The sequence below is a fragment of the Scyliorhinus torazame genome, chromosome 14, assembly GCF_047496885.1.
Source record: "Scyliorhinus torazame isolate Kashiwa2021f chromosome 14, sScyTor2.1, whole genome shotgun sequence".
Lineage (NCBI taxonomy): Eukaryota > Metazoa > Chordata > Chondrichthyes > Carcharhiniformes > Scyliorhinidae > Scyliorhinus > Scyliorhinus torazame.
Genome location: NC_092720.1, coordinates 177,979,726 through 178,004,061, shown reverse-complemented (window position 1 = coordinate 178,004,061; position 24,336 = coordinate 177,979,726). Strand labels below are relative to the sequence as shown.

The 24,336-nt window shown below is 49.7% G+C and overlaps 2 protein-coding genes across 3 annotated transcripts in view; one reads left to right on the top strand and one right to left on the bottom strand.

Annotated features, from left to right (window-relative positions):
* LOC140390242 (IgGFc-binding protein-like) overlaps positions 1 to 18,257 on the bottom strand; it is a 128,511-nt gene extending 110,254 nt beyond the window's left edge. Inside the window, exons 1-5 of one of the 2 annotated variants that reach the window (XM_072475221.1) lie at positions 18,062 to 18,257; positions 17,485 to 17,676; positions 17,291 to 17,341; positions 7,569 to 8,804; positions 3,650 to 3,846 (exon numbers count right to left, since the gene is read on the bottom strand). In XM_072475221.1, the coding sequence (XP_072331322.1) occupies positions 3,650 to 3,846; positions 7,569 to 8,804; positions 17,291 to 17,341; positions 17,485 to 17,569 (1,569 nt within the window). In that variant the 5' untranslated portion in view covers positions 17,570 to 17,676; positions 18,062 to 18,257. The remainder of the gene's footprint in view (positions 1 to 3,649; positions 3,847 to 7,568; positions 8,805 to 17,290; positions 17,342 to 17,484; positions 17,677 to 18,061) is intronic. The other variant, XM_072475220.1, reaches the window with a different exon arrangement.
* Positions 16,372 to 24,336, top strand: part of slc39a7 (solute carrier family 39 member 7) — a 75,190-nt gene continuing 67,225 nt past the window's right edge. The window contains exon 1 of the mRNA XM_072475222.1: positions 16,372 to 16,432. Within this exon, the coding sequence (XP_072331323.1) occupies positions 16,400 to 16,432 (33 nt within the window). The 5' untranslated portion in view covers positions 16,372 to 16,399. The remainder of the gene's footprint in view (positions 16,433 to 24,336) is intronic.

Genomic DNA, 24,336 nt, shown 5'->3' with positions numbered 1-24,336 from the left:
TGCCCACTATTTGTGACTAATCCGAACAGTCACTCTCATATAATAGCCACACACTGCAACCCCTCCCCCTCATCCGCCTCTTCACTTCCCTGCTATGGATGGTGCAGTGGTAATTCTACAGGACCAGGAGTCCAATATCACAGATTATCACAGAATTTACAGTGCAGAAGGAGGCCATTCGGCCCATTGAGTGCACCGGCTGTTGGAAAGAGCACCCTACCCAAGGTCAACACCTCCACCCTATCCCCATAACCCCACCCAACACTAAGGGCAATTTTGGACACAAAGGGCAATTTATCATGGCCAATCCACCTAACCTGCACATCTTTGGACTGTGGGAGGAAACCGGAGCACCCGGAGGAAACCCACGCACACACGGGGAGGATGTGCAGACTCCACACAGACAGTGACCCAAGCCGGGAATCGAACCTGGGACCCTGGAGCTGTGAAGCAATTGTGCTATCCACAATGCTACCGTGCTGCAGGAGGGCCCAGGCTGAATGTTCTGGGGACCAGTGTTCAAATCCTACCCTGGCTGCTGGTGGAATTTAAATCCAATTAATAAAAATCAGAAATCTAAAGCACGTCTCAGTAACGGTGACCATGACCGCTATCATCGATTGTCACAACAACCCATCGGGTTCACGAATGTCCCATTTAGGGAGACAAAACTGCCGTCCTTAACCAGTCTGGCCACCATGTGACTCCAGTCTCCACAGCAATGCGTTTGACTCTTAACTGCTCTTCCCCGAAATGGCCAAGCTGGTTCAAGGGCCAATTAGAAGAGGACAACAAATGCTCTGGGGCCCAGCCGGCGATGCCCGATGAGAGAATATTTTTGATGATGGTGGTGCTGTGCTTCCCACTTGCTTTCTTCCTCTCCATCAGCTGCAAACACAGCCATCCACTTTAAAATACAACAATTAAAATCAGCCATTTAATTTATTGACTTGATTTTACACCACGTGGTGGGGAGCTCCGACTCCTCCGACCGGTGTTTCTCTGCGGCGGGAGATGGCCTGCTGTTCGCTGGCCGCGGGATTCTCTGCTCCCACAACGAGCCCATTTTCATTGAAGCCGCCCCCTCCCCCTTACCAGCTACTGTGGCGAGATTTGAACTAACAGCTCCCAGGGATTCCTCGAGGTTTCCAGGTTACCCATCCGCTTTTCAAAAATGTCACCACTGCCCCAGAGGATCACAGGATGGTCTTGCCTGGAGAACTGACTGGTGGTGATTTAACCTGAAGGGCGGCATGTCTCGGGCGGGGGGCAAGATTGAGAAGATGGGACATTCATGAATGACCTCAGTCGGTACGGGAATTGAACCCGCTTTATTGGCATCGCTCCGCAATCACCAACCAGCCGTGCAGCCAACTGAGCTAACCAACCAACCCCCTCCGCTGTCATTCCCTCACTCATCCAGTAACATTACCACCATGCCAACATTGCCTCCATTTAGGAGGACTAGAAACTGTAGAGATGGGCATTAATATTGACCCAGTCCAGACTGGGCACAAGGAGTCTAGCCTGGGCACTAGGCGCCAACAGTTACATCCATGTCTTCCGAGGCTGGGAGGAAATACTTATTGATGTACAAACCAAAAATAATGTGGTCTGACCGAGAGCACGGACTTCAGACATGGGGCTGGATTCTCTGTCCCGCCGCGATAGATTTCTGGTTCAGCACGCCTGTCATCGGGGACTGTGTTATAGTGGTTCCCCAATGTAGTTAACATTGATTCTTGCTTTGGACCTGTTGACACCCTCTTCTGTCCACACACATGTTCATATCTTAGTCTTTCCGCCTCCTCTACTTATCAGTCACATTGTCCCAAGCCGACCGTCCACGTGCAGACTGAGGGAGCACTGCTGGAGGTACCCCCTTTGATGTTGTGACGTTAAACCGAGCCTCCCCGACTGCCTCGTGTGGTGGCTGTGCGACAGGGAAAATGTCTGGAGCCAGCGTGGCGGACCTCGCTACCTCCACGGAATAACGGGATGAAGAAAGAAATGAGAAATTAGATAAAGCAGCGAAAAAGCCAAAAAAACCTCCCACAGGTTAGGTGGATTGGCCATGATAAATTGCCCTTAGTGACCAAAACGTTTAGGAGGGGTTGTTGCGTTACTGGGATAGGGTGGAAGTGAGGCTTAAGTGGGTCAGTGCAGACTCGATGGGCCGAGTGGCCTCCTTCTGCACTGTATGTTCTATGTTCTTTGTTCTATGTCAAAATGGAGGAGAGATCAAGCCTGCTCAAAGACTTGGACAGTTAATGTAGTTGACATGGTCTTCAGTAAAGGCTTTTGACCAGGTCCCGCATGGGAGACTGGTCAAGAGAGTAAGAGCCCATGGGATCCAGGGCAAATTGGATCCAAAATTGGTTGAGTGGCAGGAGGTCGAAGTTTTTGTGACTGGATGTCTGCCCACAGAGATCGGTGCTGGGTTCCTCGCTCTTTGTTGTGTGTAATAATGATCTGGATGTGAATGTGGGAGGTATAAGTAAGTTCGCAGATGATACAAATGACATTGGTGGTGTGTTAAATAGTGAGGAGGAAAGCCTTGGATAACATGGCGAGAGACGGGCTGGTCAGATGGGCAGAACAGTGGTCGAAAAGTGTGAGGTGATGCATTTTGGCAGGACTAACAAGGCAAGTGAATATACAATGAACAGTAGGATGCTCGGAAGTGTAGAGGGCCAAAGGGACCTTGGGGTACATATCCATAGATTCATGAAGTCAACAGGACAGGTGGATAAGGTGGTTAAGAAGGCATATGGAATATTTGCCTGTATTAGCCGAGGCAGAGAATATAAGAGCGGAGAGGTTATGATGGAGCTGTACAAAACACTGGTTAGGTCACAGCTAGAGTACTGTGTGCAGTTCTAGTCACCACGCTATAGGAAGGATGTCATGAGAGAGGGTGCAGAGGAGATTTACCAGAATGTTGCCTGGGCTGGAGCGTTTCAGCTATGAAGAGAGGCTGGATAGGTTGGGGTTGTTTTCCTCAGAGCAGAGAAGGCTGAGGGGTGACCTGATTGACCTGTAAAAAAATAATAAGGGACTTACGTAGAGTCGATAGGAAGAAGCTTTTCCCCTTAGGAGAGGGGGGCGTTGAATTAAGATAATGGGCAGAGGATTTCAAGGGGTTGAGGAACGTTTTCACCCAGAGGGTGCTGGGAGACTGGAGCGCACTGCCTGAGAGGGTGGTGGAGGTGGGAACCCTCACAACATTTAAGAAGCATTCAGATCAGCACTTGAAACGCCAGAGCAGGCAAGTCTACGGGGTTAGAAATGGGCAAATGGGATTAGAGTAGATCGGTGTTTGGTGAACGGCGAGATGTGTTGGGCTGAAGGGCCTCTTTCTGTGCTGTAAAACTCAGTGACTATGACTCTAACCAACCCACGTGCTTCTCCCTTTCCATCTTGTCCCTCCTGCTCCCACACCAGCTTGGAAGACCAACTCCCGTTGCAAACTCATTAAAAATTCAGCCCCGTGTTTTGAGTGCCACCTCGCCCGGGTGTGATCGTCCCTCGGGGAAATGGTCACGATGGGATGCGTCCTACACTTCCTGTCCAGCGTTTACTCGTATGCCTGGCTAGAGGGGGGGGGGGCGGAGAGAGGGGATCAGGGGGCTGCCGAGCGAGTACTTACACTGATGGTGGTGCCACAGGAGTCGAACGGCGCTGTGATGACAATCCAGTTCTCGTCCTGTTGCTGGGCCCGGCACGTGGGGTCAATGAGGTGGACGTCGTTGACGGCCACCCCCGCGCTGGCAAGCATACTGGTCGGGAAGGTGTATTCCGCTGCCTGGGCCAGGCAAATGAACGTCGCTGACTTTCTGTTTTCCACTGTAGGAGGGAATGGGGTTTCATTCAATCGCAGTCGTGCAAGGCAATGAGAGTTTCCACAACAATGTTACAAACGTTCAAGGTTTTTTTTAACCATAATTTTGGTTTTCACTCATGGGATTTGGGCATCGCAAGGTAGGCCAGCATCCATTGCCCATTCCTATTTGCCCAGCCGCATTCTAAAAATCTGGAGGGTCCTCCCTTGCCCACCCCACCCCCCGTTCCCCCTGCATTTCCCCCCACTTGCCTCATTTAATTTTGATTGCCCCGTCCTCCAAACCCCAAACTTCTCAATGCCTTCCGTGGCTCTTCTGCACCCGCTAGGTGGAAAAAACAGGGAAGACCATAAGACATAGAAGCAGAATTAGGCCACTCGGTCCATCGAGTCTGCTCCGCCATTCAATCATGGCTGATATTCTTCTCATCCCCATTCTCCTGCCTTCTCCCCATAACCCCTGGTCCCCTTATTAATCAAGAATCCATCTATCTCTGTTTCAAAGACACTCAGTGACTTGGCCTCCAGAGCCTTCTGCGGCAAAGAGTTCCACAGATTCACCACCCTCTGGCTGAAGAAATTCCTTCTCATTTCTGTTTTAAAGGATCATCCCTTTAGCCTGAGATTGTGCCCTCTGGTTCTAGTTTTCCCTACAAGTGGAAACATCCTCTCCACGTCCACTCTGCCCAGGCCTCGCAGTATCCTGTAAGTTTCAATAAGATCACCCCTCATTCTTCTAAACTCCAGCGAGTACAGACCCAGAGTCCTCAACCGTTCCTCATACGACAAGCTCTTCATTCCAGGGATTATTCTTGTGAACCTCCTCTGGGCCCTTTGCAAGGACAGCACATCCTTCCTTAGATACTGGGCCCAAAACTGTTCACAATACTCCAAATGGGGTGTGACCAGAGCCTTATACAGCCTCAGAAGTACATCCCTGGTCTTGTATTCTAGCCCTCTCGACATGAATGCTAACATTGCATTTGCCTTCCTAACTGCCGACTGAACCTGCACGTTAACCTTTAGAGAATCTTGAACAAGGACTTCCAAGTCCCTTTGTGCTTCTGATTTCCTAAGCAACTTCCCATTTAGAAAATAGTCTATTCCTCCATTTCTCCTTCCAAAGTGTAAAACCTCACACTTTTCCACATTGTATTCCATCTGCCACTTCTTTGCCCACTCTCCTAGCCGGTCCAAGTCCTTCTGCGGCCCCTGCTTCTTCAATACTACCCGTCCCTCAGTAAGAAAACTAGTCCAAATTGGGTTTTTTTCCCTCTGGGGTGGGTTGAGGAAGGTTCTCCCAGGATAATTGAACCCATTAAACAGCGGCATCGATCAAAATATTATTCCAACACTTGAAGAGTTTACTTCGGTGACCATGGGGGTGGGGGTGAGTGGGGGATGCTGAGGGAAGGGGTGGATGCTGGCCATTCGGTCCACCTTGTCCCTGGCCACTTGGCAAGGTAGGGCTAGGCTTACTTTCGCCTTCTGCACTCAGACTGCAGATTGGCATCTCAGATGGACAAAAGCCTGTGAAAGATGGGTGTAAAATGTGATTCCCTGGTGCAGAAATTGAGGATGGGTGGCCATGCCAACCTACTTCATTCTCACCCTTGTGGTGATATGCATCACTGTATATTCACAAGGGGTTAATGTAAATACACTACAACTAAATAACCACTAGAGGGAGCACCAGAGATGTCATGACATGCAGACATACAGCCAATGGGTCATTACAACAGGACACAACCAATGGGTAATCAGGACACCCAGAGGTGGCATTACCACAAGGGGGCACTTCACAACCCATTTAAAAGGACAGGGGACACATGCTCTGCCTCTTTCCACAGACAGACATCTGGAGAGTACATCAGGGTTGATCAACAGCATCACACCCAGCACGTGGCTTAGAGCAGGCTGGTAAAGATAGACTGAGTTACTACAGCTAGATTAGCAGTGAGTCAAACTCATTTAAGAACTGTGTTAATAGTTCAATAAACAAGTTGAACTAATTTCATAGTCTGGAGCTTCCTTTGTCAAAGCATACATCAAGGAAACAGCTTATGCTACACAAAGCAGCATAACACAACAACCCTCATGCCCACCATGCAATTCGGCCCCCCCCCAGCCTCCGCCCCCATTCCACAAGACTGATCCGATTGCAAATTCCTGCCTCTCCACTGCCTTATTCGTCAAGAATCTATCCAGCTCAGCCTTAAAAATATTCAAAGACTCTGCTTCCACCAGCTTTTCGAGGAAGAGAGTTCCAGCCTCTGAGAGAAAATATTCACTCCATCTCCGTCTTAAATGAGTGACCCCTTATTTTTAACAGTGACCCCCCTAATTCTAAATCCCCCACAGGAGGACACATCTTCTGCACGTGAACAGTTTGGCTCTAAATCTTGGACCAAGTCTCCAAGTTGTAGACTCCCAAACTAGTGCCGTCTGTTTAGCACACAGGGCTAAATCGCTGGCTTTCAAGGCAGACAGGCCAGCAGCATAGTTCAATTCCTGTAACAGCCTCCCCGAACAGGTGCCAGAATGTGGCGACTAGGGGCTTTTCACAGTAACTTCATTTGAAGCCTACTTGTGACAATAAGTGATTTTCATTTCATTTCTTTCTTTCTCGCTACCTCATATGTTCCCCATTACATATTAGAGGAAGCCAGGTGCTCCATAACTGACAGGTCAAGAGCTACCAGTTCTCTCCTCCTTTATCATTGCTAATTGTGGGTGATTTTTAAAATCTTAATTCATGGTTATGGGGCGTTGCTGGCTGAACGAGCATTTATTGCCCATCCCTAATGGAAGAATCATCCACATTACTGTGTGGACCTGAAGTCTCATGAAGGCCAGACTAGGTAAGGACGACAGATTTCCTTCTCGAAAGGGGCACAATTGACTCCCAATGGGGTTTTTCAACATAGTGGTATTATCACTGGACTAGTAATCCAGAAACCAGGGCAATGGGGACATGGGTTCAAATCCCACAATGACAGATGGGGAAATGTGAATTCAATAAAATAAAAAATCTGTAATTCAAAGTCTAATGATAGGCGGCACGGTGGCAAAGTGGTTAGCGCTGCTGCCTCATATCTCCAGGGTCCCGGGTTCAATTCCAGCCTCGAGTGACTGACTGTGCGGAGTTTGAACTTTCTCCCTGTGTGTGCGTGGGTTTCCTCCGGGTGCTCCAGTTTCCTCCCACAGTCCAAAGATGTGAGGTTAGGTGGATTGGCCATGATAAACTGCCCCTTAATGTCCTAAAAGGTTAGGTGGGGTTATTGGGTTACGGGGATAGGGTGGAGGCATGGGCCTAAGTAGGATGATCTTTCTAAGGGCCGGTGCAGCCCGATGGGCCAAATGGCCTGCTTCTGCACTGTAAATCCTATGATTCTATGATCATGAAACCATTGTTGATTGCCAGAAAAGCCCACCTGGTTCACTAATGCCCTTTAGGGACTGTCATCCTTATCTGACCTGGCTCTAAATGTAACTCCAGACCCATACAGCAATGGGGTTGACTCTTAAATACCCTCAGGGATGGACAATAAATCTGGCCCTGCCAGTGACACTCATATCCCATGGATGAATTTTTAAAAACATTTGTAGTTGGGCTTTGGAGATGCAGCTTTCACCATCTGCGGGGGTGGGATTTGAACCCTGGTTCCTACGACAATACCATTAAGCCACCTGAAACAATTAGGTGCAAAGAAAGTGGAGCACTTACCCCCACTGCTGTTCCTCTTCCCACCCATTGAATACGCGTAGGATTCACCGCGGGCGATCCCATAGACGTAGATCCCGAACAGCGAGTCGGCGTGAAATATAACGTAGCGGCCTGCGGTTTTGCCGAGGTACACACGGGTGGCTGTGAAGTCCCAGAAGGTGGTGTTCTCTGTCGGAAAGGTGGACAAGGGCTTTCCATCCAAGATGATCTGGTTGGAGGTTGGAGTGGAGGAGACAATGAGGATGTAATTGTAAAAATTGGCCATGGTGACAAACACGTAGTGGGCGCTGAAGTAGGCTGGTGGGATGATGTTCACAAGGAAGGGGTCGAAGGTTGGCACCAGGGATGTGCTCCCCCCCGTTGACAGGTAGACCACCATGACTGCCTTGGCCGAGTTCACAATCATCCCACCCATCACGGTGAGGTTGACGTGACTACCCTCCTGCAGGATAAAGTTGATGTTGCCCTCGTTGCTGTAGATGTTCACGGCCGTGTCGTTGTCGGCGGACACGATGGTGATGATGTCCAGGCTCTCCTTGTCCAGCAGGGGGAAGATGGCGAACGAGTAGGACCACTTGTCCACAGGGTGCAACTGCTCGGCGATGTGGTCGCAGTCACTGGAGGAGATGATGATGCAGCGGCTGCCACTGAACACGGCCACGGGCTGTGAGGACAGCAACTTGGTGCCCGTCATGTCTACCTCGCTCTGGAACTGGATGACCTGGCCAGGCTTCATGGTGAACGTGAAGACCTGGCCATCCGCGTACTCTGTGCCATTGTACTCCACCGCACCCGCAACGGTGACGGTCACGTGCACCATCTGGCTGGCGCTGGGGTTGGCGACGGCAAACTGCCGGTAGTTGGACTTGACCCCATTATGGGTGACAATGTAATAGGTGGTGCCCAGGTTAACGAGGGGCAAACTGAGAAAAGCATCCTGGGTGTTGTAGCGGACGTTGAGCACCACGATGGAAATGTCCTGGTCCGAGGTGATGGTGATCGCTTTCTCCGAGATCTCGTTGCCTTTCATCATCAAGGAGGGGTCCAGATTAATAACGGCGCTGCTGCTGGCACTAACGGTTTGTGAGCGATGGAAAGGTGGGTTGCGGATCGAGACATTCACATTAGCTGCTTTCTCATAAGTGATGACTGTCAAGGAGAGAACGGCCGAGTTGGAATGGTTCTCCAAGAAGACGGTGACAAACTTTCGTCCAGAAATTGTTAATCCAGGGGAACCTGTTAATAATATCACAAGCAAGGTAGAGAATTTTTTTTTAAATGACTGTGAGGGGTGAACATGTGAGCAAGGTCTTGAGCAAAATGTCTTGTTGTGTGAGTGGTTGCCCTGGGTTATGAATCGCAAGTGAGACTTGGTTATCGCAAACGTTAGTCTCATAAAGTCATTTCTCAGATCCTCAGGGATAAAAATGGCAAAGGACAGTTGGGCATAATTTTAAGCACGGACGGAAAAACATTACCATCGCTGAATCCCCAACTTGCAATATCCTAGGGGTTACCATTGACCAGAAACTGAACTGGACTAGCCATATAAATATTGTGGCTAAAAGAGAAAATCAGAGGCTCGGAATCCTGTGACGAGTAGCCCGCCTCCTGACTCCCCAAAGCCTGTCCACCACCGACACGAAGCAAGTCAGGACTGTGATGGAATACTCCCCACTTGCCTGGATGGGTGCGGCTCCAACAACACTCAAGAAGCTCAACACCATCCAGGCAAAGGAGCTTGTTCGATTAAAATTCCATCCACCACCTTCAATATTCAATCTCTCCCCCACTGACGCATGGTGGCAGCAGTGTGTACCATCTACAGGATACATTGGAGTAATGCATCAGGGGCAGCACGGTGGCACGGCGGTTAGCAATGCTGTCTCACAGTGCCAGGCACCCGGGTTTGATTCCGGCCTTGGGTGACTGTCTGTGTGGAATTTGCACATTCTCTCCATGTCTGCGTTGGTTTCCTCCTCGTGCTCTGGTTTCCTCCCACAGTCGAAAGATGTGCAGGTTAGGTAGATTGGCCATGATAAAATTGACCAGGGATGTACAGGTTAGGTGCAGTTATGGGGATACGGCTCTTTTGGCGGGTCGGTGTGGACTCAATGGGCCAAGTGGCCTCCTTCTGCACTGGAGAGATTCTATGATTCTATTCTATGAACTCACCAAGGCTCCTTTGACAGCATCCTCCACAACTGCAATCTCTCCTACTTTGGACGGTAAGGGCAACAGATGCATGGGGACACGAACACCTTCAAATTCTCTTTTCAAGCAACATACCATCCTGATTTGGAAGTGTATCGCTGTTACTTCACTGCTGGGACAAAATCTTGCTGTTAGCGGGGAAGCTTCAGATTTAGCAACAGAGAAGGAATGGTGACATAGTTCCACGTCAGGATGGTGAGTGGCTTGGAGGGGAACTTCCAGGTGGTGGTGTTCCCAAGTATCTGCTGCCCCTGTCCTTCTAGATGGTAGAGGTCATGGGTTTGGAAGGTGCTGCCTAAGGAGCCTTGGTGAGTTCCTGCAGTGCATCTTGTAGATTGTACACATTGCTGCCACTGTGCGTCATTGGTGGAGGGAGTGAATGTTGAAGGTGGTGGATAGGGTACCAATCAAGCTGGGCTGCTTTGTCACAAGAAATAGGAGCAGGAGTAGATCATTCGGTCCGTCAAGCCTGCTCCGCCATTCAATACAATCATGGCTGATCTTGAGCCTTGACTCTATTTTCCCACCCGCTCCCCATATAGTAGTCTACAGGCCACCAAATAATATCATGGTCAGGTGGGAAATAAACAAAGAAATAACTGATGCATGTAAAACCTGTACGGCAGTTGTCATGGGGGATTTTAATCTACGTGTCGATTGGTCAAACCAGGTCAGTCAAGGCAGCCTTGAGGAGGAGGTCATAGAATGTATCCGCGGCACTTTCCTTGAACAGTATGTAATGGGAGCAAGCTATCCTAGATCTGGTCCTTTGTAATAAGACAAGAATAATTAATGATTTTGTAGTTAGGGAATCCTCTCGGAAGGAATGATCACAATATGGTTGAATTTAAAATACAGAAGGACGGTGAGAAGGTAATATCCAATACCAGTGTCTTGTGCTTAAACAAAGGAGACTATATTGGGATGAGAGTGAAGTTGGCTAGGGTAGACTGGCAGTAAAAACTTTATGGTGGGACATTTGAGGAACTGTGGAGGACTTTTAAAGTGATTTTTCACAGTGCTCAGCAAAAGTATATACCAGTGAAAAGGAAGGACTGTAGGAACAGGGCTAATCAGCCATGGGTATCTATGGAAATAAAGGAGGGTATCAAATTGAAAGAAAAGGCATACAAAGTGGCAAAGGTTAGTGGGAAACTAGAGGATTGGAAAATCTTTAAAGGTCAACCAAAAGCCACGAAAAAGGCTGTAAAGAAAAGTAAGATAGATTATGAGAGTAAACTTGCTCAGAATATAAAAACAGACAGCAAAAGTTTCTACAAATATATAAAACAAAAAAGAGTGGCTAAGGTAAACATTGGTCCTTTAGAGGATGAGAAGGGGGATTTCATAATGGGAAATGAGGAAACGGCCAAGGCATTGAACAGGTGTTGGTCTTCACAGTGGAAGACACAAATAGCATGCCAATAATGATGGCAAGGACGCTATGGCAAATGAGGATCTAAAAACAATCATTATCTCTAAGCTGGGCCAGCTAATGGGGATAATGGTAGACAAGTGTCCTGGCCCTGATGGGAATGCATCCCAGGGTACTAAAACAGTTGGTGGGGGAAATAGCAAATGCTCTCATGGTAATTCATCAAAATTTGCTGGACCCTCGGGCAGTTTTGGCATATTGAAAAACAGCAAATGTGACGCCACTGGTTAAAAAAGAAGGAAGACAAAAGGCTGGTAACTATAGGCCGGTTAGCTTAACTTCTAGTGGGGAAAATGCTTGAATCGATCATCAAGAAAGAAATAGCAAGACATCTGGATAGAAAGTGTCACATCGGGCAGACGCAGCATGGGTTCATGAAAGCAGGTCATGTATAACTAATTTATTGGAATTCTTTGAAGACATTAAGAATCCGGTGGACAATGGGGAACCAGTGGATGTGGTGTATCTGGATTTCCCGAAGGCATTCGACAAAGTGTTGCATAAGATAAGAGTTCGCGGAGTTACGGGTAATGTATTAGCATGGATAGAGGATTGGATAACTAACAGAAAGGAAAGAGTGGGGATAAGTAGGTGTTTTTCTGGTTGGCGATCAGTGGCTAGTGGTGTGCCCCAGGGATGAGTGTTGGAACCTCAATTGTTTATAATTTACATAGATGATTTGGAGTTGCAGATTACACTAAGATGAGTGGTAGAGCAAAGTGTGCAGAGGACACTGAAAGTCTGCAGAGGGATATGGGAGTGGGCAAGGGTTTGGCAGATGGAGTACAATGTTGGTAAATGTAAGGTCATCCTTCTTGGTAGGAATAGCCGCAAAATGGACTATTATTTAAATGGTAAACAATTACAGCATGCTGCTGTGCAGAGGGACCTAGGTGTCCCTTGTGCATGAATCACAAAAAGGTGGTTTGCAGGTGCAGCAGGTAATTAGGAAGGCAAATTGAATTTTGTCCTCCATTGAGGGATGGAGTTTAAAAACAGGGAGGTTATGTTACAGCTGTATAGGGTGCTGATGAGGCTGCACCTGGAGTACTGTGTACAGTTTTTGGTCTCCTTCCTTGAGAAAGGATGTACTGGCACTGGAGGGGTGCAGAGGAGATTCACTAGGTTGATTCCGGAGTAGAGCGGATTGGCTTCTGAGGAGAGACTGAGTAGACTGGGACTATACTCATTGGAATTTAGAAGAATGAGGGGGGTCTGATAGAAACATAAAATTATGAAGGGAATAGATACAATAGAAGCAGTGAGGTTGTTTCCACTAGCGGGTGAAACGAGAACTTGGGGGCATAGCCTCAAAATAAGGGGAAGCAGATTTAGGACTGAGTTGAGGAGAAAGTTCTTCACCCAAAGGGTTGTGATGTGTGGAATTCCCTGCCCAGTTAAACAGTTGAGGCTACCTCATTGAATGTTTTTAAGGCAAAGATAGATTTTTGAACAGTAAAGGAACCACTACTCTCTGGGATGGAGAATTCCAAAGATTCACAATCCTTTGAGTGAAGAGATTTCTCCTCATCTCAGTCCTATGTGATCGGTCCCTTATCTTGAGATTATGCCTCCGTGTTTTACAGTCTCTGAGAAGCGTAAACAATCTTCCACCGCCCACCCTATCAAAGCCCCGTCGGGATGCTGTATGTTTCAGTGAAATCGCTTCAAATTCTTTTATACATTCCAGGGAATATAAACCCAACTTACTCAGCCTCTGGTCACAGACAACCTCCCCCTCATCCAAATTTAGTGAACCTTCACTGTACTGCCTCCGATGCAAGTGTATCCTTCCTTACGTATGGAGATTAAAACTGCACAGAGGATTCCAGATGTGGTCTCACCAATTCCCTGTACAACTGTAGCAAGATTTCTTTATTTTGTACACCAATCTCCTTGCCAAAAAGACCAATGTGGCATTTGCCTTCCTCACTGCTCACTGCACCTGGAGTCATAGAGCTTTTACAGCACAGAAAGAGACCCTTAGGCCCAGTGTATCTGCACTGGCCATCAAGCACGTATCTATTCTTATCCCATTTTACAGCACTTGGTCCGGAGCCTTGTAAGCTGTGGTGTTTCAAGTGCTCATCTAGATGCTTCTTAAATATTGTGAGGGTTCCCACCTCTACCACCCTTTCAGGCAGTGGGTTCCAGACTCCCACCGCCTTCTGGGTGTAAGGTTTCCTCCCAAATCGCCTCTAAACCTCCTGCTCCTAACTCAAAATCTCTGCACCCTGTTTCTTCCTATCTACCCCATCTATGTCCCTCACAATTTTCTACACCACAATCAGGTTCCCCCCTCAGCCTTCTCTGCTCTGAGGAAAACAACCCCAGCCTGAGGAAAACGCTCCAGGCCAGGCAACATTCTGGTGCATCTCCTCTACACGCTCTCTGGTGCAATGTTAACTTTTTGTGCACCTTGTATCAGCCCATCCAAGTCTCTTTGAGCATCAACATTTACAAGTTCCTTACTTTCTGGAAATTATTTTTATCCTTACGGCAAAAGTGAATAATGTCACAACTCCCTTCATTGTACTCCACCTACCATCTTGTTGCCCATTCACCGAAGCTGCCTGTGCCCCTCTGCAGCCCCGCAGCTTCCCTTTCCACCTCATCATGTATCATCAGCAAACTTCAACGCATTTCTCTGTTTCTTCATCCAAGGCATTAATACAGATTGTAAATCGCTGCGGCCCAAGCTCTGATCTTTGCTGCATTCCACTATTCCACTGCCTACCGACTTGAAGAAGCCCCCTTTATGGCCACTCTCTGTTTTGTATTTGTTAAACGATCCTCTCTCCATGCTGAAATATCACCCCCAGCTCCATCTTGCTCATTAACCCTCGGTGTGGCACTTTTTTGGAAATCCAACCGAAGCATCAGCTGGCTCCCATTCATCAACCTTCCTCGTTACTGACTCTCCTGGATGGCGTTGATCTCCAAGGGTGAACCATGGTTCCCTGGCCTCTCAATGCTCATATTTTGCCTTCAGGCATAAAGTCAACAATGGATGGCCCTCGTAATTCGGTTTCAAGGGTACGTAGGAAGCATGTCGACCATTCAACTGTGGAGGCTCTCCCACCACTGATTGGATCATAGCAGACATGTATGTCAGCCCCGATGATCAGCCTCTGATCCATCACCCATAACATGCATTACACTGCAAAAATCAAAGGAAATACGGGGCGTCATTCTCCGACCCCCCGCCGGGTCGGGGAATCGCTGGGGCCTGGCGTGAATCCCGCCCCCGCCGGTTGCCGAAGTCTCCGGCACCGGAGATTCGGCGGGGGCGGGAATCGCGCCGCGCCAGTTGGCGGGCCCCCCCGCTCGATTCTCCGGCCCGGATGGGCCGAAGTCCCGCCGATAAATTGCCTGTCCCGCCGGCGTGGATTAAACCACCTTTTGAACGGCGGGAAAAGGCGGCGTGGGCGGGCTCCGGGGTCCTGAGGGGGGCGCAGGGCGATCTGGCCCCAGAGGGTGCCCCCACGGTGGCCTGGCCCACGATCGGGGCCCACCGATCCGCAGACGGGCCTGTGCCGTGGGGGCACTCTTTCCCTTCCGCCTCCGCCACGGTCTCCACCATGGCGGAGGCGGAAGAGACTCCCTCCACTGCGCATGCGTGGGAAACTGTCAGGTGACGCTCCCGCGCATGCGCCGTACGGGGATGTCATTTCCGCACCAGCTGGCTGGGCAACAAAGGCCGTTTCCGCCAGCTGGCGGGGCGGAAATTCCTCCGGCGCCGGCCTAGCCCCTCAATGTTGGGGCTACCTTTGGGGCGGCGCGATGCCCGTCTGATTGGCGCCGTTTTGGGCGCCAGTCGGCGGACATCGCGCCGTTTCGGGAGAATTTCGCCCACAGTCTTTAATGACCTATAGCTTCGACGGCCGTGTGGGGAAAAGAGTTCTGGATTTCCATGAGCCCCCTTTTATGAAAAAGTGCTTCCTCATGTAACTAAAAGAGGTTAGACCTGCTGAGATTTTCCAGCATTTTCTCTTTTGGTTTCAGATTCCAGCATCTGCAGTAATTTGCTTTGATTCCTCATGTAACTCCCAATTTTAACTGAAAGGTTATGACTCTTTGGTCTGGTTCCCCCTCCGATTCGATTCCCTTATTCTGTTTACCAAATCGACTAGATTCTCCATCAACCTTGTAAAGTCAAGGGAATATGTGGCTACTTTATTCAGTCGCTCCTCCCAGTAAAACCTTCTCTGTCAAGGGTCAGTGGGTAGGGCTCGCGTCTCGGGGACGGAAGGTCTTCGAGCATCTGATGTCTCCCTCTCTCTCTCTCAAACCTAATCCCCAAGTCAGCCAGATCGCAGCCTCCACTTACAAAATGATGGGTTACCTCGGATCGTTAAATCTTCCTTCTCTGTCACTTATCTCAAAATCGATTAAGGGGTCCAGCTTCCCCATCTACCGAACGTACAAATTAGGAGCAGGAGTAGGCCACTCAAAACCTCGGGCCCACTCCTCAATTCAATAAGATCATGGCTGATCTGAGTGTAACCTCAACCCCACATTCCTGCTGACCCCTGATAACCTTTCACCTCCTTGGTGATCAAGAATCTATCCAGTTCGGCCTTAAAAATATTCACAGGGTCGGATTCCACTGCCTTTTGAGGTAGAGAGTTGCAGCGACTCTCTGAGAGAGAAAAAAACTCTCCTCCACTCCATTTGAAATGGGCGAACCCTTATTTTTAAACAGTGAGCTCCCCCCCCCCCCCCATATTCTAGACTCTCCCACAAGAGGAACCATCCTCTCCAAATCCACCCTATCAATACTCCTCAGGATTTTAAAGGTTTTGACCATTCCCACTCCGGGACCCTCGTACTTATTTGGATAAGAACCGTGTCCTGTGGGTCGGTTCCAATATTTTGAAGAGGTGTTTGTGTGGTCGTGCGTAAAACCTCTAGCACCCAGGCCAAAAAGGAACACTGCTTCCTACTGCTCCGCATTGAGACAGAATGAGCCGCTTCAGGTAATTTAGCTGTGTTTTATGAAAATCTATTGAGCGGCACTAATCGCCTGCTGAGGCTTCACACTCTGTTTCTTCCTTAATGAGAACTGCACCATGAAAGGCATTGCACAGGTTGCCACGGCCTGACAAGAGGAAGTTCATTTAGTCATTATGTTGAGTCTCAGCTTTCCCGATCTAAGGGGTGCCAGTCTCTCCGGGTTACAATGAAGATTGACAAATTGCTTGCAGTGTTGGTGGTGAGTTTGATGCCGTTCTTCGCTACAAAGGGATTTACACTTGATTCAGGGGCAGAACGGCTCTCCCAGCACTTTCAGTCAAACACACTGAAAAATTGGGAACACGACTGTTTTCTGGACTAGAGTAGCTCTTGATCCATCACCTCTTCCCCCTCCGACCCTACCCCCCTTCAACAACATTAATTTCCAAATGAGCTCGGGAGATGGAAATGTGGTGCAGAGTGCGTAATGGATAATAAGAGTGCACATCGCCCATTTTGCTCCCATTTAGCCACGAGTTAAAATTGCACCCCGTCCCCTTCCTCCCTTCTCCTCCTCCCTCCCTCTTCCCAACTAGGTGAAGAAGAAGGCGGCTGTGAAGTGGAGACATGGGGGGGGGGGGGGCTGTTCAATTTTCAACCCTCAGTTCCCATTCCCGACCTATTTTACTCGCTGACCATTATCGAGTGGAATGGCGATGGGGGGGGGGGGGGGGGGCGTGGTGGGGGGTGAGGGGGGGCACTGGGGGTTGAGGGGTGGTGGTGGGGGTAAGGAGGGCGGTGAGGTGAGCTGGGGTGGGTCGGTATTGCAAAGTGCCAGTTCCAACCAATCCCGTTAAATTGAAATTAGCCTCGATTTCACAACAACCTCCGGGTTAAGGAAGAGAGAAATAGTCAGGAAAATCCAACGCAAGGATGACCGTTACACTCACAGACGTAAGGGTGCTGATGGGAGGTGGAAATCGCACATCCCCAGTGGGCATCTAATTCAAAAATTTATGCTTAGAAAGGTAGGGAAAGGTGGACACGCAATGATTATTTCAGTATAAATGGAGGGGAGTGCGGGGAGGGAGAGATATTATTCTGAATAAAATCTTACCAGCAACAGATCCACTTCGGGTGGGGTAAGTGCTCCATCTGGTACCGAATTCTGAAAGACAAGACAGAGAGAGAAGGAGAGAGCAGGTATGTCAGCACAGTAAGATGTGGAGGGTGGGGGAGGGTGGGAGCTGAAGGAAAGATGGAAGAAAGTCACGCAGCTCAAAAAACAGACCGGTTGCAAGTTGTACTCACCGTTGCAGCTGAGCAGGGTGTAATACAGCAGAAGGTGCCAAGAATTCCTATGCCCCTGGGTGCCCATCTCCAGCAACCCCCGCATCCGCAATCCCACCTCTTACGGCTTTTTCTCGCTCAAGCTTGGCAGGGCCTTTGCAGACGGTGTGCGATTTCCTTAATAGGCTGGAATGAGGAGGCGGTGGTGGCCGGCTTGGGATGAGAAATATGATTATTTAGGCAGCAATAACATTATTTAGTGACATGTCCATTTTAATTGAACATCGCCCTGAATGAGAACCCAACCCCCCCCCCCCCCAACTGGATTCAGATTTGCACCCCCCGAATGCCAATGTAGATTAAAATGGGGCGGTTCCCGTGCCCCTCACCAGTTTGCATGTTAAAATCGTGCCCAGTCCCAAATGCAGACTGGATAAAGGTTTCACAACCTTCCTTTCTACCAGCCCCCCCCCACCCCACCCCCCCCCCCACCCCGACCCCACACGCAGCCCCACTCCCCCCACCACCTTACCGTTAATAGGATGGAGGGTGGTTGTTGGGGGGGAAGAGCCTGTGGTTGAACTATGCTTACACTTACCAAAACTTCGCTGTCAAAGCTCAGCCTCCAGATATTTTAAGCCCTAACTTTACATTTGCTCTGCTTTGCACAGAATGCTCGTTGTTTGCAGGTCTCGGATTTGTAACACCGACTACAACAAAAAGCACAAAACTCGAACAATGTTTGTTTGTCACTGTTTAAAAGTTGGCCATTATCGAGGACTGGTCATTTCCTTTTTTTTGGTCGCAATGATTCTGCGACCCTTCCCCCTCCCCCCCCCCCCCCCCCGCCCCCCCCCTCCCCCCGCCCCCACTCTCCTCCTCCTCCCCCCTCTCCTCCCCTCCCTCCTTCCTTCCCTCCTTCCTTGCCAGGTGAAAGCTCCCACAGTGATGGAGGAGTTGGAAGGGGTTGAAAGAAGCAATCGCTCTGGGTGGATGGAGAGAGCAGCCGATTTTTTTTTGTTGCTTTCTTTCCGTCAAACATTCACCTGCCCCGAGTCACACCTTGTTCTCCTTAATGCAGGTAATGTTCCTGGCTGGGGGAACGTACCGAACCTTGCCAGGGTCAGTACCACCCCTCACTTTTCCTCCCCCGCCCATCTCCTCCCCTCAAGCACAGCTTTGTGTACACAGTGAAGCGTTTTCTATTCCGGTAACAATAACAAGGAATAATAATCCCCTACCAGTATTTTTTTTAAAATCCCCTCACATTTATACAAGACGGACAATTGCTATTCAGTCCAAAATGTGACTTCAATTTAATATGTCCCATTTATCTCTTTGACTTTCCCTTTTCTGATGTGAACGAGACAGATTTTTCCCACTTCTAAGCAACAAAAAGCCTGTTTAGCGCTGCCGCCTCACACCACCAGGGACCCGGGTTCGATTCCGGCCTTGGGTGACTGTGTGGAGTTTGCACCTTCTCCCCGTGTCTGCGTGGGTTTCCTCCTGGTGCTCCGGTTTCCTCCCACGGTTCAAAAATGTACAGGTCAGGTGGTTTGGCCATGGTAAGTTGTCCCTTAGTTTTCAAAGATGTGCAGATTAGGTGGGGTTACGGAGACAGGGCAGGGGGTGTGGGTCCAGTGAGGTGCTCTTTCTGAGGGTCGGTGTAGACCCGATGGGCTGAATGGCCTCCTTCTGCACTGTAGGGATTCTATGGTGTTGAATTTGTGTAGCGCCGTTCACAGCCTCCCGATGAGGGTGTTGGGGGAGGGCGTCACGAAGAGCTCCAGGGCCATTGATGTACATTTTGGAGTGAAGCCCCATATAGCCCTGTGTAGTCTTGCCATGGCTGCTGTTTGTGGGAACTTAACTGCTGTGCACAGATTGGTGCCTTCCCCGGCACTCATACCGAACAGAAGCAAGAGGGCGTACGGGGGTGGGTGCGGCGGGGTCATACCAGAATAGACCAGTGTTGAGGGGAGACTTCAGTCATGTCGAGAGGGAGCAGAGAAGGCAGAATATCAGGAGGAGAGGAACTTCGGGATGGAGCAGAGGCCCATTTTGGTCCCTGGCGCTGTTTCGCCAAATCCCTCAGCTCGTGGCTCACCTTCACCTGAATTCCATTGACATTCCTTGGTTCTGTAACCCTTGGTACCAGCACTTAAAACAAAACAAAATCTATCAATCTCAACTTTTGAAATGTTCAGTTGGCCCCCAACTTCAGTGTTTTGAGGGGAAAGGTAGTTCCATATTTCCACCAGCCTTTAGCTGAAGCTTCCTGACCTCACCCCTCAAGAATCTGGCTCTAATTTATTTTAGGGTTATGCCCACCTTGTTCAGGTCCGACTCCCGAGGAACTAGATTCTCTCTATCTACCTGACCAAATCCTTCATTTGCTCCCAGTTCCTCCACTGGATAACCCTGTGGAATTCTGCAACGCCGCTCTGGTGGTGGGAGCAACGGCACAAAATGCGGAGACAAAACCTCCGGCGGCATCGGCGGGGCTGGAAAATCCCGCCGGCGTAGAATTCTGCCCATTATGTCCTTTCCCGCGAATGCAATGCCCAGAAATGAACACTGTTCTGGACTGGGGTCAACACAGAGATTTACGTAACTAATCTTCCACCCTTCTGCATCCTGGCCCTCTGAAGGCTAACATCGTCCTGAAGAGGAACCCAAACCATCCCCAGGGGGGGTGGGGCTTGGTACCCCCCTCTGTACAGAATGCGACAAGTGTATGTGCAGCTGTGTTGTGATCTGGTACCCTCTGCCCCTGTTTTCAGGCCCCTCCTCTGTGGTTCTGCCGCTACCTTCTGCCTTGCCAGTTTCTGCCCCCCCTCCCCCTCCTCCCTCCCGCCTCCCCCTACTCCCCTCCCCTCCCCCATCCCCCTCTCCCACTGCTTCCTTTATGTTTTTGTGATGCGCTGATGCCCCCTACCCCTCCCCCCACTCTATTGGCTGCTGGCTACAAACAGGTCTTGGAACAAGTTGGTGAAGGGCTTCCACGTCTTGTGGAAGCCATCTTCTGACCCACGGATAGTGAATTCTAATTCTCTGGTTGGGGTAATTCCGACAGGTCTGACAGCCAGTCTGCAGCTTTGGGTGGTATTGCCGATCGCCAGCCGAGCAGGGTTCTCCAACGGGTGACTAGGGGAGCAAAGGCTAGGGCGTTGACCCTCAATCCATGAAGAGTTCTGGCTGGTCAGAGACCCTGAAGATTGCCACTTTTGGGCATGGCTCCACCCTCACCCCCACAACTTTGGACATTGCCTCAAAGAAGGTCACCCAGAATCCAACAAGTTTGGGGCAAGCCCAGAGCATATGGGTGTGGTTGGCTGGGCTTCCCTGGCACCGTTCACATTTGACCTCCACCTCTGGGAAGAATCTGTTCATTCAGGTTCTGGTTAGGTGCGCTCTGTGCACCACCTTTTGCTGCATTAGGCTTAGCCTTGTGCATGTGGAGGCGGAGCTTGCCCTGTTTGGTGCTTTGCTCCAGAGTCTCGACCCTATTTCTATCCTTAGTTCTTCCTCCCATTTTTCCCTTGTCTTGTCCAGCGGGGAGCATGCCTCTTCCAATAGTCCCCCAAACAGGTACCCGCAGTTCCCCTTCCCTCAGTCACCCGCGTCCAACAGCTCCTCTACCAGTGAGCGTCCCAGCATCTGTGCGTACAATGTCGTTTCCCTACGGAGGAAGTTTTTGATCTGTATGTGTTGCAGCTCATTTCCTTTGGGCAGTTAAAACCTCTCCGTCAGTTCTTCTAGCGTCGCTAGTCTATTGTCCGTGTACAAGTCACTAACTGTCAATGGCGTTGTTCCCCCTTCTGTCTCCACCTTCTGAAGGTGGTGTCCAGTGTGGCTGGCGTGAACCTGCAGTTGTTGCAGATGGAGGCCATGGTGGACATTTCAGTCAGGCCGAAGTGTTGCCTTAGTTAGTTCCATGTCCGGAGCGCAGCCACCACCACTGGCTTTTCCAGTGTTTAACTGATGGGGATGGAAGTGCTCTAGTGACTAGGGCTCGGTGAGATGTCTCTATGCAGGAACTCTGCTCTATCCTCACCCATTCTGCTTCTGGCTCCTTCACCCATCCGCTCACTCTTTCCGCTGTGGTGGTATTGTAGCTTTGGGAGGGCCGGGATTCCCACACACACAAATGCCATGATTAGTTTGTCCATCATGGGCAGCACGGTAGCATAGTGGTTAGCGTAATTGCTTCACAGCTCCAGGGTCCTAGGTTCAATTCCCTGCTGGGTCACTGTCTGTGCGGAGTCTGCACGTTCTGCCCGTGTCTGCGTGGGTTTCCTTCGGGTGCTCCGGTTTCCTCCCACAGTCCAAAGATGTGCAGGTTAGGTGGATTGGCCATGCTAAATTGCCCTTAGTGTCCAAAACTGCCCTTAGTGTTGGGTGGGGTTACTGCATTCTTGGGAGAGGGTGGAGGAGTGAGCCAGTGCAGACTCGATGGGCCGAATGGCCTCTTTCTGCACTGTAAATTCTATGAATGTCTCTATGAATCATGTTGAAAAAGGCCTTGGGGATGACGATCGGGAGGGATCTGAACAGGAAGAGGAACTTGGGAAGCATGTTCATCTTGGCCGTTTGCACTCTCCCTGCCAGTGAGAGTTGGAGTGTGTCCCACCTCTACAGGTCTTTTTTTACTTCTTCCACCAGGCTGGTCAGGTTCCATTTGTGGATCGTGTCCAGTCATGGGCAATTTGGATCGTCAGGTAGCAGAATTTGTTTGGGGCTTGTTTGAACCATTGTTTTTTTTGCAAGTGATTCTTATTTCCTAAGTGGGTGCCTAAATCCTCTCTGCTTCCACACAGCTCCTTGCATCTCACCATTTAGAAAATGCCTTGCTCAGCTCCGGATCCTCAAACTTCCCAACACTGAGCTCCCTCCGCCTGCCACACGACTTGGCTCAGCAACTCAATCCATCACCTTGGCAAATTCTTGCTCCTATCTACACAACCTACGTGTTCTCTGTTTACCTGAAGTGTTTAAACTCACTAAGAATTTTAATTGAGTAAATAAAGATATGCTTCCACCGACAGAGAGCAAATGACCAAAGGGCAGATTTATGATAATTGGCTAAATAATCAGAGATGGGGAGATTTTGTTTCTATACACAAGCTGGTTATTGTGATTTGGAATGTGCTGGCTGAAGAGGAGATGGGAGCACATCCAACACTGGCTTTCAATGGGCAGTTCACTATTCACGTGAAATGGGAAGATCTAAGGGGGGAAAAAGGAGCAAGGGAGTGGGGCTAATTGGACAATGTTTTCCCAACAGCCAGCACAAACACGATGGGCTGAATGGTCTCCTCCTTCGCTGTGTGAGTTTCTATCTATCTTTCCTCCCTCCCTTTCTGTCTCTTCCCCCTGTATCTTGTTTTTGGATTGCCTTTCATTCATGGAGATTTGCTGTTTCCCTCTCACATTCAAATAAATCAGGAAGAAATGTGGTTCGAAATTAAACACCCTGTAAGGGCGCTTCCTGCTGTTCCCCTTATTTCCCATTTATTTTGTTTTGCTGTTATCATTTTTGATCCATGGATGTTTAATGGACGTGTAATCTTTAAGTCGAGCAGGGGAAGTGAGGAATTCAAAAGTTACAAGGGAGAATGCTGTGCTAGCCTTCGGACAGCAGAACTCAGGCTTTTTGGCACCCGAGCGATCAGTGGGACTCGGTTCGATTGGTTGGCTAGTGGCCAATGAATTGGCCAAAAGGCTGTATTCTGCCCGGTAACAGACAGTTATTGGATACTACTCCAGTGGGATGATTTTCTTTTTTTTAAAATAATTTTTATTAAAGGTTTTCATAAAATATCAATAACAAAATGAAAAAGAAACCCAACAAGGTTAAGTACAAAACACAGTCCAGAAAAACAACCCTCCATACCCCCCTCCACCCCTGTACATAAATAATAAATTAACATGAACACCCCGACTTAATACAACAAGTATATACAACCCCTCAGACACTCCAGTGTAAATAACAAAAACAAAAAAAGAAAGTGACCCCCCCCCTCCGAGTTGCTGCTGCCATTGACCAATGTCTACCGTTCTGCCAGGAAGTCTAAGAACGGTTGCCACCGCCGAAAGAACCCTTGTACCGACCCTCTCAAGGCGAATTTCACCCTCTCCAACTTAATAAACCCCGCCATATCGTTGATCCAGGATTCCACGCTTGGGGGCCTCGCATCCTTCCACTGAAGAAGAATCCTTCGCCGGGCTACCAGGGACGCAAAGGCCAGAATTCCGGCCTCTTTCACCTCCTGCACTCCCGGCTCCTCTGCCACCCCAAATATTGCGAGCCCCCAGCCCAGCTTGACCCTGGATCCTACCACCCTTGACACCGTTCTCGCTACGCCCTTCCGAAATTCCTCCAGCGCTGTGCATGCCCACAACATATGGGTGTGGTTTGCTGGGCTCCCTGAGCACCTAACACACCTGTCCTCATCCCCCAAAAACTGACTCATCCTTGTCCCGATCACGTGTGCCCTGTGCAGCACCTTAAACTGTATGAGTCTGAGCCTCGCGCACGATGAGGAAGAGTTCACCCTCCCCAGGGCGTCTGCCCACGTCCCTTCCTCAATTTCCTCTTCCAACTCCTCCTCCCACTTACCTTTCAACTCCACCACCGAGGCCTCCTCCTCCTCCTGCATCACCTGGTAAGTTTCCGAGATCTTCCCCACTCCCACCCACCCCCCCGAGAGCACCCTGTCTTGTACTGTGTGTGGCCGTAGCCACGGGAATTCCGCCGCCTGCCATCTGGCAAACGCCCTTACCTGTATGTACCTGAAGGTGTTCCCCGGGGGGGGGAGCCCGTACTTCTCCTCCAGCTCACCCAAGCTCGCGAACTTCCCATCCACAAAC